This window comes from Cajanus cajan, chromosome 10 (genome assembly GCF_000230855.2).
Source record: "Cajanus cajan strain Asha chromosome 10, NIPB_CcT2T_4, whole genome shotgun sequence".
Classification (NCBI taxonomy): domain Eukaryota; kingdom Viridiplantae; phylum Streptophyta; class Magnoliopsida; order Fabales; family Fabaceae; genus Cajanus; species Cajanus cajan.
In genome coordinates, this window is record NC_138526.1 from 13,748,732 (window position 1) to 13,761,255 (window position 12,524).

The 12,524-nt window shown below is 36.7% G+C and overlaps 2 protein-coding genes across 2 annotated transcripts; both read right to left on the reverse strand.

Moving 5' to 3' along the window:
* Positions 1 to 2,053: 2,053 nt before the first annotated feature.
* Positions 2,054 to 2,545, reverse strand: LOC145952319 (uncharacterized). The gene has a single exon (XM_083064663.1). The coding sequence runs from the start codon at positions 2,543 to 2,545 to the stop codon at positions 2,054 to 2,056; it is 492 nt and encodes a 163-aa protein (XP_082920789.1).
* A 2,518-nt stretch (positions 2,546 to 5,063) lies between these two features.
* LOC109806306 (uncharacterized) lies at positions 5,064 to 5,816 on the reverse strand. Its single transcript, XM_020368677.1, has one exon. The coding sequence runs from the start codon at positions 5,814 to 5,816 to the stop codon at positions 5,064 to 5,066; it is 753 nt and encodes a 250-aa protein (XP_020224266.1).
* Between the last annotated feature and the right edge of the window lie 6,708 nt (positions 5,817 to 12,524).

The following is a 12,524-nucleotide window of genomic DNA, read 5'->3' on the forward strand; positions in this document are numbered from 1 at the left end:
GTTTGTGAGTTTGTCTTCGAGTTATTTATACTCTCCCAGTCAGATTTTTTTCGATCAATCATGAGTTTTGTCTTCGAGTTATTTATACTCGCCCAGTCGGATTTTTTCCGATCAATCACGAGTTTTGTTTTCGAGTTATTTATACTCGCCCAGTCGGATTTTTATCAATAATCACGAGTTTTGTCTTCGAGTTATTTATACTCGCCCAGTCGGATTTTTATCAATAATCACGAGTTTTGTCTTCGAGTTATTTATACTCACCCAGTCGAATTTTTACCGATCAATCACGAGTTTTGTCTTCGAGTTATTTATGCTCGCCCAGTCGGATTTTTACCGACAATCACGAGTTTTGTCTTCGAGTTATTTATACTCGCCGAGTTGGATTATTACCGATCAATCACGAGTTTTGTCTTCGAGTTATTTATACTCGCCCAGTCGGATTTTTACCAACAATCGCAAGTTTTGTCTTCGAGTTATTTATACTCGCCCAGTCGGATTTTTTCCGATCAATCACGAGTTTTGTCTTCGAGTTATTTATACTCGCCTAGTCATATTTTTACCGATCAATCACGAGTTTTGTCTTCGAGTTATTTATACTCGCCCAGTCGGATTTTTATCGACAATCACGAGTTTTGTCTTCGAGTTATTTATACTCGCCCAGTCAGATTTTTACCGACAATCACAAGTTTTATCTTCGAGTTATTTATACTCACCCAGTCGGATTTTTACCGACAATCACGAGTTTTGTCTTCGAGTTATTTATACTTGCCCAGTCGGATTTTTACCGATCAATCACGAGTTTTGTCTTCTGTATATAAAAAACGTGAAAAATCATATAAGGAAGTAAGGGATAATCATGTTCATTGAAATAGAGAAATTATTGGATTGTGGTGCCTCGTTAAAAACCTTCTCAGCAAAAACCCCTCTCATTTTTACGGGGAAAAAATACTGAGTTAGGAAAAGAGTGCACCTTCTACAAATGAATGGACTAACTGTAATAGAAGCGTAAATTTGATGCATTCCACGTTCTCGGTATCTTTCCTCCATCCAAAGTCTATAATCGGTAAGCTCCTTTGCCGACTACATCATCAATTTTATAAGGGCCGACCGATTTAGGCGACAGTTTGTTCCTCATTTGAGTTAGCTGAGCGCGCTTCAGGACGAGGTCTCCTACTACAAAATCTCTTGGGACGACCTTTGTATTATACTTGAAAGCTGCCCTTCGTTGCGCTACTGCTTGATTTATCCGTGCTCTTTCTCTTGTTTCTGTGATCAAATCCAAATCAACTCATCTTCCCTGTTCGGATTCCTCTTCAGAGAAGCATATGGAACGTACCGAGGGTTCAGCAATTTCGATTGGTATCATAGCATCTGTCCTGTAGACTAGGTTGAAAGGGGTGTCTTGAGTCGACGAGTGGACAGTCATGTGGTACGACCACAACACTCGGGGAAGTTCATCCACCCATGAAGTGCCTGAGTCTTGGACGCGCTTTTTTAGTCCCGAAAGTATAACCTTATTAGCCGACTCCGCTTGGCCGTTAGATTGGGGGTGTTCGACGGAAGTGAATGTCATTCGGATACCGATCTCTTGATAGAAATCACGGACTCTCCCACTCGCGAACTGTGTCCCATTATCAGAAACAAGCACTTGAGGAACACCATACCTGCACACCACATTCTTCCATAGAAACGCCCTAACCTTCTCTGCTGAAATGGTTGCAACTGGCTCCGCCTCGATCCACTTGTTGAAGTAGTCTACAGCTACTATCAAGAATTTCAGCTGTCTTACCGCAATTGGAAAAGGTCCCAGAATGTCAATGCCCCACTTGTTGAATGGCCAAGGAGACAAGATCGAATGAAGTCGCTCGACTGGGGAATGGTGTAAGGTTGCGTGTCTCTGACAACCGTCACACTTTTGGACCCAATTGACGCAGTCGTTTCTCAAACTCGACCAGAAGTACCCTGCCCGCGCGACTTTGTATACTAGGGCTCGCCCTCCGATATGACTCCCACACATGCCGCTATGCACTTCGTCCATTACTCTCTGCGCTTGTTACATAGTCAGGCACCTCAAGAGAGGAGAGCTAAAACCCCTTTGATATAGCCTTTCATTGATGACTACAAACCTAGCTGACTCCCTTTGCACCAATGACGCCTCCCTTTTGTCTTCCGGAAGCTCCCCCCGTGTCAGGTATGCAATGTACGGCCCCATCCACGAATCAAGCTCCTCTTGGATGAAAAGGACATTCCCCTGTGGCTCGTTGATACTCGGCTGGGCTAACGTTTCTTGGATAACCGACCAAGTGGCCCCTGGCCTCCTTGTGCTTGCTAGTTTAGATAGAAGATCAGCTCGTGAATTCTGCTCCCTAGGGACGTGGTTCAGTGAGAACTTGGTGAAATCGGCCGACACGACTTTTACCTTCTCCAAGTACCGAGCTAGCTGGGGATCCTTTGCCTGGAACGTTCCTGTCACCTGACCCGTCACGAGCTGTGAGTCACTTCTCGCCGACAGACTTGTTGCACCCATCTCCTTTGCCAAGGTCATCCCTGCTAACAGTGCTTCATACTCTGCTTGATTATTGCTCGCGCGAAACTCGAACCATAGTGACTATTCCAAGAGTATGCCTCCCGGACCCTCGAGGACGATCCCGGCTCCGCTGCTGCCCAAGTTCGAAGCGCCGTCGACAGATAAAATCCACTCACTTTCTCCAGAAGAATCCTCTTCGGCGGGTGAAGTCAACTCCACTAAGAAGTCGGCCAGTGCTTGAGCCTTGATGGCACCTCTCGGTTCATATTTGATTGCGAATTATGACAGCTCGATTGACCACTTCATCATCCTCCCCGCCAGGTCGGGCTTTTGCAGAACCTGCCTGATCGGGTAGTCTGTCCGAATTATTATCTCGTAGCTCTGAAAATAATGCCTGAGCTTTCTTGCCGTTATCAATATGGTGAACGCTAGCTTCTCAATCTTCTAATAGCGAACCTCCGCTCCCTGTAACACCCTGCTAACAAAGTAAACAGGCATTTGAGAACTACCTTTTTCTTGCACCAGAACAGTGCTGACAACGCTGTCTGACGCCGACAAATACACCAGCAGTAGGGAATCGGTTCGTGGTTTGGTGAGGATCGGCGGCGAGGTGAGAGTCTTCTTTAGTTCGTCAAACGCCGTTTCACATTCGTCTGTCCACGCAAAGCGATCGTTTTTCCTTAAACATTAGAATAAGGGTAACGACTTGTCAGCCCCTTTCGAAAGGAACCGAGAGAGGGAAGCCATCCTCCCTGCCAACTGCTGGACCTCTTTTACCGTCGTAGGACTTCTCATACCGATTATTGTGGAGCACTTATCTGGATTCGCTTCAATACCACGATGAGTCAATAAGAATCCGAGGAATTTCCCTGCTTGGACGCTGAAAGAGCACTTGGCGGGGTTCAACTTGAGCTGGTAGCGCGCTAGAGTGTCAAACGATTCTTGCAAGTCAGAAAAATGTCGAGACACACTAGACGACTTGACGACCATGTCGTCAACGTATGCCTCCACATTCCTTCCTAGTTGATCTGCCAACACCTTGTTCATAAGCCTCTGGTACGTCGCCCCCGCATTTTTCAAACCGAAAGGCATGACCTTGTAACAGTAGGTAGCTTGGTCGGCTATGAACGTCGTTTTGTCTTCATCAGCGGGATGCATCCTGATCTGATTGTACCTTGAGTATGCGTCCATGAAGCTCAACAATTCATACCCTGATGCGTTGTCAACTAGGCAATCTATGTTGGGCAGCGGGTACGAATCTTTTGGACAAGCTTTGTTTAAGTCAGTGAAATCCGTGCACATCCTTCAGTTTCCATTGCTTTTTCGTACTATTACCACGTTCGCTAGCCACGTCGGGTATTGGATTTCCCGAATGTGACCAGCCACCAACAACTTCTTCGTCTCCTCAGCTATGGCTTTCTTCTTATCCTCTCCAAACTTTCGCCTTTTTTGAATCACCGGTTTCGCCTTGGGGTCGACCATGAGACGGTGACATAAGAAGTCGGGATCAATACCTAGCATGTCGTCGGCACTCCACGCAAAGGCCGATATGTTGCTCTTCAACACAGTCAACAACCCTTCATCGTCTTCTTTAGCCAAAGACACACCGATCTTGACCGTTTTTCCTTCGGCCAGGCTAACTTCCTTTACATCCTCTGCTGGGGCTGGTCGGGAATGGAAGTGAATCATCCTCGGATCTAATTCAATTGACTGAACACCCCGATCAACCTGCATCACATATAAGTGTCTTCTCGCTCTCAAGCTGTCCTCATAGCATTTCCTCGCGACTTCTTAATCGACACAAAGGACCCCGACCTTTCCGCTGGGCAAAGGATACTTCAGCTTCAAGTGGGGTGTGGAGACGACTGCTCCCAACTTATTCAGTGTAGGTCAGTCGACTAATATGTTGTAAGACAACTGAGCGTTCACCACCAGGTATCGGACAGTGTTAGTCTTCATGTGATCTCCCTGGCCAAAAGTTGTCTCCAAGTCGGCGTATCCCCTGGCCGTTACCTGATCACCTGCAAAACCAACCAGCGTACCTGCATATGGCATAAGGCAGTCAGTCGGAATTTTCATCCCGACAAAAGCTTCCCAAAACATAATGTCTGCCGAGCTGCCTTGGTCTACCAACACACGTTTTACGTTGTATCCCATGACGATTGCTGAAATATGACTATGGGGTCGTCCTCATGGGGAGACACCCTTTCGAAGTCGGCGCCCGAGAATGTGATGGCTGGCCGAGAGGGTCTCACCCAATCCGAGACCAACAACACCGAGCGAGAGTATCTCTTCCGTGCTGTCGATGTCGGACCTCCTCCGGCGAATCCCCTCGCTATGGTGTTAAAGTCTCCATGAACAGCCTGTTGGTGGGTCTCTGAACTCTTCTCCGAGACATCTCTCGGAGGAGACCCCCTTTGCGTCTTCCTCCCCTCGCATCTTCCCCTTCATGTCTGCGTCGTCTGTCCGATGAGCCTTCATCATGCTTACCTGCGATGAACTTATTCAAGTGATCCTCCTTGATAAGACGCTCAATCTATCTACCAAGAACAAAGCAATTCTCCATAGTATGTCCATGGGTGCGATGAAATTCACACCAGTCAGTCTTGTAAGGACCCAATTGGCGATCAGTCGCTGCCGAGAACTCGAAAAGCGACGCATTGTTGACGTCATGGAGTATGTGCCTCCTGGGAACGTTGAGTGGGGTGAATTTTTCCTGTTCGTTGCTTCGTGTCCACTCGCCCTTCGCCTGACCACCATAGTCTGTCTGCCTGTGATTCCCCTCCTTAGTATCGTAGTGATCACGTCGCTTATTCCAATCTGAGCGCACCCGGAGGTGCTTGTTGCCCTCCTTATTACCGCCCCCTGCCTCTCGGCTTTCAGCTGCTCTTTTGATAATTTGGTTTTCCTCCGTCTTGATGTGACTCAGGGCGAAAGCCCTGACCTCCGACATCGTTTGACAATTAGCTTTTTCGAGCGCGATGTCGAAAGCTCCGGACCTTAAACCCTTCTGGAATGCAATGACCGCCATCCTTTCATCCAACGACGCTATCCTCAAGGCGACCTCATTGAACCTTTGCAGAAAGTCCTTCAGCGACTCCTCGCGTTGCTGCTTGAGGTCGAACAAGTCCGACGTGATCGGCGGTTTCTTCTTGTTGGCGGCGAATTGTGCCATGAAGAGTCGACTGAAGACATCGAAGTCAGTGATTGATCGGTCAGGGAGACCACTGAACCAATCAAGTGCTGCCTTTTTGAGTGTGCCCATGAACAGTTTGCAGCGGACTTCCATGCTTCCTCCACAGATCAACATTTGAGCTCGGAAATCCGTCAAATGCTGACTAAGATCCTGCGTTCCATAAAAAGGCTTGACTTGGGGTATCCGATGATCCCTGGGGATGGTCTCGGCCTCTATGGCTTCCGAGAAAGGTCAAAAATCCCTAGGGACTTCCAACATGACATCCTCCTCCACCGTCCTGGTACTGGCCGCTATTCTGGCCTGCATCTCGTCAGCTCACCTCCTGATCTCCTCGTTCTCGCGTTGAATGGCCTCCTCTCTCTCCCTAGAGCGCGCATTCTCCTCCCGTAAGCCATTGATCATGGCCATCATCTCCTCCATGGTAGGGTGTTGTGAGTCGTTGTTCGATATGCCGCCTCTTGCCATGGTAAAGCGCGAGTTCCTCTATCTGACTTGGGGCGTAGGAAAAGTTTTACCGTAGCCCCACGGTGGGCGCCAAAATGTTCCGGCCAAGGGGTGCACTAGGGTTTTCTCCTAGGTCGAGCCTCAAAGCCAGAACATTCAAAGGTGTAATCTGCCCCCTCAACTCTAGGGTTTTGGGTTTTATAGTTTTTCGTTTGTGGGCCTTATGGGCCCCGAGAATATAGGGATCTCTTTGGCCGTTCTAATCTAGAAAATACTTGATGAGTGAGGGTGGGACCTCGCCATTGCTGAGTATCCAATCGGATAACGACCGAGTAGGCCTTTATGGGTAAATGAGATCGACATCTGGTTGTCGTGTTACGAATTGGCTATACGCCAACTGACTCTGAGAGGGCGAGTTGGTATACGCCGATTGACTTTGAGAGGGTGAGTCGGCCAAGATTACAGTCGGGTGATTGCGTGAGGAGAGATCAGGTTGTGATTCGGCCTAGGTAGTACACGGGTCTATAGTCGACCTCACACACATTGTAGCTCTTATCTTTCGAGACACCACTCGGCTTACGGCCGAGACGGTCCAACATGGGTTGAAGAACTTCCTCAATTGTTCATTCCTTAACTCAAGAATCTCCATTCAATTTGGTAATGGAATAGATATTATGATATCGATTGAAATCAGGAAACCTTCTATGTGTATTGGTATGTTTCTTTTGAGGAGGAGTACAACTGAGCACCTAGAAAAACTAAACATTCTCCAAATCAAAACAAAATTAAACTTTAATTCCAAAATATGACATTATCAATTGATTTTGATCATTATAATATTTTAAAATTGATAATTAATAATTAATTTATATTCGCAAATATCACTTTCATTGACGAAATATACTATTTTAACATTAATAGAATCCTCGAAACACAAGTCAATCCCATTGATTATTTCAATTACGGAGTTATAATCTATTCATAAAATAAAATATCAATAACAACCAAACGAAGTTATTAGATATTCGAGTACTGTTTCATAATGTCAGATAAAGTCATAAACTTCACCTAAATATTATAAATTATAAAATAATTAATTAAGGTATGATTCTTTGCTGAAATCATCAACCTTACCAAGCATGGGATGCGGCGAATTTTACAATGCATTTGCCTTGATCAGGACCACGTGGTTCCTGGAAGTAGCCTTAGGATTCAGTTTTACACGTAAGTAAAATTTTAAATATTTGATTTAATTGTATTTTTTAAGCATTTTAATTTTATGAATTTTACTCTTATTTTTTAAAATTTTCTTCTAATTTAATAAGAAAAATAAATTAAATAATATTGATATAATTTTTACTAATTATTACATCACTAATAACTTTATCTTAAAAGTATATTCTGTCAATTCAATAATAAAATTATATATAACTTTATGTTACCTCGAATATTTATGATAATTTTTATTAAAATTGAATAATAATAAAAGGAAACCAAATTATTCAGTTTACTATATTTTGAAAAGTACATATATTATCGATTTTGATTTATATAAATGAGGTATTAAATAATTTTATTTTAGGTTAAAATATTTTTTAGTCTTTATAATTTTATTTATTTTATTTTTTAGTTTTTATATAATCTAAAATAGATATTTTTAGTCTTTATAATTAAATTTTTTAATCCTTTTTACATATGTCATTAATTTCTTGTTAACACTATTTCTATGTAAATAATTTAGGTTTATTAAATTCATGTGACAATGATATATTTTTAATTTTGTTGTAGTGATTTGATACAATGATTTAAGAGAGAAGAAAATGAAGAATTTGATTATAAAGTTTTTTTTCTCTGTTTATCAACATGCTTGTGAAGCAAATAGGAGAAATCTTATTAAAATCTTTCTTGTAGTAAAGTGCAGTGGGTTAGAGTTCTTGTTCAAGGAAGGATGTAATATTGTCATAGTCTTAAGGAAGTGTGCATATTGTTATTTTTGGTGGATTGTGATGGTGTTGCTATTTTTGGTGGAGTGCATCTTAGCAATGGATGTCAAATGTGAGAGTTAAAAATAGACATGAATTGTTGATGAATCTAATTTAAAATATTTTATCAAAATAAATTTCACATCAAAATTAAAATTAAAGATTTCTATTAAGTCAACACGAAAAGTGATAATATTATAAAGAAATTATCGGTAAGAACTAAAAAGGATTACAAAATGTAACTATAGGAACTAAAAATATATTTTAAATCATAAAAATTAAAAGATAAAATAAGTAAAGTTATAAGAATAAAAGATATTTAAATATTTATTTATATTAATATAAAGTATCATAAATTTTGCTCTTAAATCGCAACAATTAAAATATTTTGTTTGTGATGGGTTAAAGGAATAGTGACCACAATTATATATTAATTAAAAAATAGTCATCACATAAATGTCATTATTGTATGGTTTTAGTATGTGGAGACAAAATTCGTGATATTCCGTAAATTTGAGTGTAAATATTGAAATAAAAAAAACATGACAAATTTTACAAGATTGTATAACTTTAAGGATAAAATGTACAGTTTAACATGAATTTTTAATATATACACATTCTGCAATATAGATGAAGCATCTTTTGAGCAAGTATGTGCTTTTCCACTGAGAGAAGGAAAACAAAAGAAAGAGATACAAAGAGGGGATTAAAATTTGCTATGATCTCATAAGTTCCAAAAATGTCTAACCACTTGCAAGACTTGCATATATAGATTTAAAATTTACAGAAAATAACCAAAAATAAAGAAAATAAATACATTCAAGTAATAATAAACTGTTGTGAATTTTGTCTCCCACAACGCACAGTAATTTAGCCACACGAGTATCTTGCTAACAAGTTTGGTGCTTCCATATTGGTTTGCTCTGCTATATCTTTTGCAACCTTTGAAGATTAAGGGGTGTATTGGTTTAGGATTTCGTAAGACTTTAAAAGATTTTTTTGAGTAAAAAAGTTCATTGATATTCAATCAGGATTTTATGTCACTTAAAAACAATCTAGTAGTATTCAATTTGGATTTTGAAGATTTTTTAAAGAGTCCATTAAAATCATTGGTATTTATTTGAGATTTTTTACAACTTAAAAACAATCCATTGGTATTCAAAAATATAAGGATTTTAAAGGATTGTTGTGTGAGAGAGATTTTGAAGGACTTTCTAGTGTTATCTATAAATAGCAAATTCATAAAACAATCCCATCCAAACCCATCGGATTTTGAAGGATTGTTTGAAGTGATTTTTCAAGAATTTTCAAGTGAGTTTTTTATCTTCTTTTTTTTTCTATGCTCCTGTCTTCTCCATTTTTTCTCTGTTAATAATACTGCACTATTGTTCATTGTTCATATATAATATTGTAGTACTGCTCTCATCTCATTCTCCTATTTTTGTGAAACTCCAATATGTAAATGATAGTGTCATTGACTTGCTCTATTTTTCTATTCGTTCTCTTTAATTGACTTGCTTTATTTTATTCTATGTAGTTGAATTTGTTCCTTTATATAACACAAAAAAAATGTTTGAAATTTTAATTTTTAAGTGGTAATTTTTTTTATAACACACGTCAAGAAAAGAAAAAGGTGAAAGATGAAATTGATATCATAATCTCTACAATATATATATATATATATATATATATATATATATATATAAGATGAATTTGTTAGGATTTCTGTGAGTAGAATGAGATGAAAATGAATCTTAGTTGGGAGAAGAACCCTCTCAGCATAAAAACTACGATATCTCTATTTCCTTTAAGATTGTTATTCTTATCACTCCTCCTTTTATGACTCAACAATTATTTTATTTTTTTTACTATGAATATTTCTTTTTATTTTTATATTGTGAAATTAGGACTTTTTTATATTTTAAAAAAAGAAAATTAACATAAGACATTGCAGTATCTAATTTTTTAGGATTTAGGATTTATGCCTTCATTAGCTTATTTTTTAAAAAAGGAAATATTGTTAAAATATTTTTTAGAATAATTTACATTTATAAATATCGTTAAAAATTATCATATAATATATAACTAAAATTATATATATATATATATATATATATATATATATTCTCTATATCTAAATGCTTATTCTTTAAATAATAATAATTATCCCCTAAAAAAATTATTATAATTATTATTATTATACTAATATTATATATATTGCATATGTAATTAGGTAAATATTTTTTGGTGGATTGTGGATTTCCTAATCGATGCCAATTTTTAGCTTCATTTCGAGGTGTAAGATATCATCTACAAAATTTTGCAGGTCAGGATAATGACCCTGAAAATGAGAAAGAATTGTTCAATCTTCGTCATACGTCTTTAAGGAATGTGATCAAGATAATATTTGGTATTTTCAAATCAAGGTTCACAATTTTTAAGTCAGCACTTCCATTTTTATTTAAGACACAAGTAGAACTTGTGTTAGTATGTGCGCACTACATAACTTTCTACGTAAAGAATGTCGTTCGGATGAATTTCCAATTGAAGCGAAAAATGAACCTTCATCTTCAACGTTACCAGTTAATGAAGATCATACTTTTGAGCCTATTATTCAAACCCAGGAGTAAGAGCGAAAAGACGCTAATACTTGGAGGACTAGTATAACTATAAATATGTGGGTGTATGCTATTTAAAAGGATAGGATATTATGAAGAATTATTATTATTATTATTTATCTAGACATTATTATTATTTTTATTATTTTTGTCTTTGACTCTTTTTAAATTTGAATGTATGAAATTTTTTTTGAAATCTTATCAAATGTCAAAAATCCACGAAAAGTCTTGCAGAATCTATTAAAATCCTGATTTTAAGTCTTATAGAATCTTGCAAAATCTTAAAAGTCATGAAAATCCTGCAAAATTTTTTAAATCCGCAGGATTTTTTTTAACTAAAAAAGTCCTTTAAAATCTTAATCCAATATGCCCCCCTAAGACCACTGAAAAAGATGTAGTGGTCTTCTTCTTCAAAGAGTGCACTATCCTCTAAGTGAGTTGAATTTCACCAATTTTAGTATTTAACTTAATTAAACATAAATCACTTTAGATTTAGATTATTTTTTTTTCAACCGACATTATTTGGGTCGGTTAATTAAGTTAATTAATTACAATATTTATATATTCTAAATTTTGAAACAAATACAAAAATAATACATAATTAGTTCAAATTATAATACATATCTCAATCAATGATGACAATTACAAATAACATTTAATATAATATATATTTTCATATAACGTAATACTAACAAAAATAATAAGATAAATACATGTTAGATTATTAAGTTTTAATAAATGTATCATATATATCTATAATTCTATGTAATAGGATTCCAATACATATTAGATAATTAACATTTTTTAATTATTTAAAATTTTGTACTGATCAGGTTATAAATTTTTTAATCTCTTAATCCAATCATAAATATAATCGAGTAAGTAAGAAAATGTGTAACCCAATCAAATGACCTATCTCTAAAATGTAATTAAGTTGAGTGGGTTGGTTAAATTTAGACAAATATTATTTTGTTCCCACTTTTATAAGATTATATTACCCCTTATTTATCGTCTCTTTTTACTACATATCCGTATTCTTTCTTTCTTTTTCAGTTATTTATTTTAATCTGAAACTACTTATAAATATCTATAAATTATTTTTTCTTTAACCACACCTTATATTACTTTCCTCCTCTTATTTTATTTTAGATTTTTTATAAAAAAAAAAAAAAAAAACAGAGAGGTACATAAACCTCTTTTCTCCTAATTTAATAATAAAGAATATATGATAATTTTAATCTCCTATTTGAGTTATATATACAAAATAATGTACACACATTAGTCGAGAAATTTTAGTATAATTGTTTGAGTACTGAGTATATTGGTTGGATTTCAGAAAAAATAAAATAAAATAATATATATATATATATATATATATATATATATATATATATATATATATAGATAATACACACTAATCTAGTGATTTTAGTATAATTGTTTGAGTATATAGGCTGGATTTCGATCATCAAATCTTACTTGTGCACGTGTTAAAACACTTTTTATATGTATTTTACACACTAACTTTTTCATTAAAAAAATATTTTTTAATCATTTTAGATTATTTTCGTTCTTTTATCAGTTTCAATCCAATCATTTATTTATCTCTATTGCTAAATTAATTTGTTTAAATTAATTATTAAATTTTTTTATCACAATTTAAATAGTTTACTGAAAAATATATATTTATTTATTATAAATTTAAATTAAAAACTTAAAGGTTAAGATACATGTAATATCCTATTTTATTTTTCTAC

What these genes read in the sequence shown, in the direction of transcription:
- LOC145952319 (XM_083064663.1), bottom strand. Translation starts at nt 2,545, where the DNA reads ATGACCTTGGCAAAGGAGATGGGTGCAACAAGTCTGTCGGCGAGAAGT.
- LOC109806306 (XM_020368677.1), bottom strand. Translation starts at nt 5,816, where the DNA reads ATGGAAGTCCGCTGCAAACTGTTCATGGGCACACTCAAAAAGGCAGCA.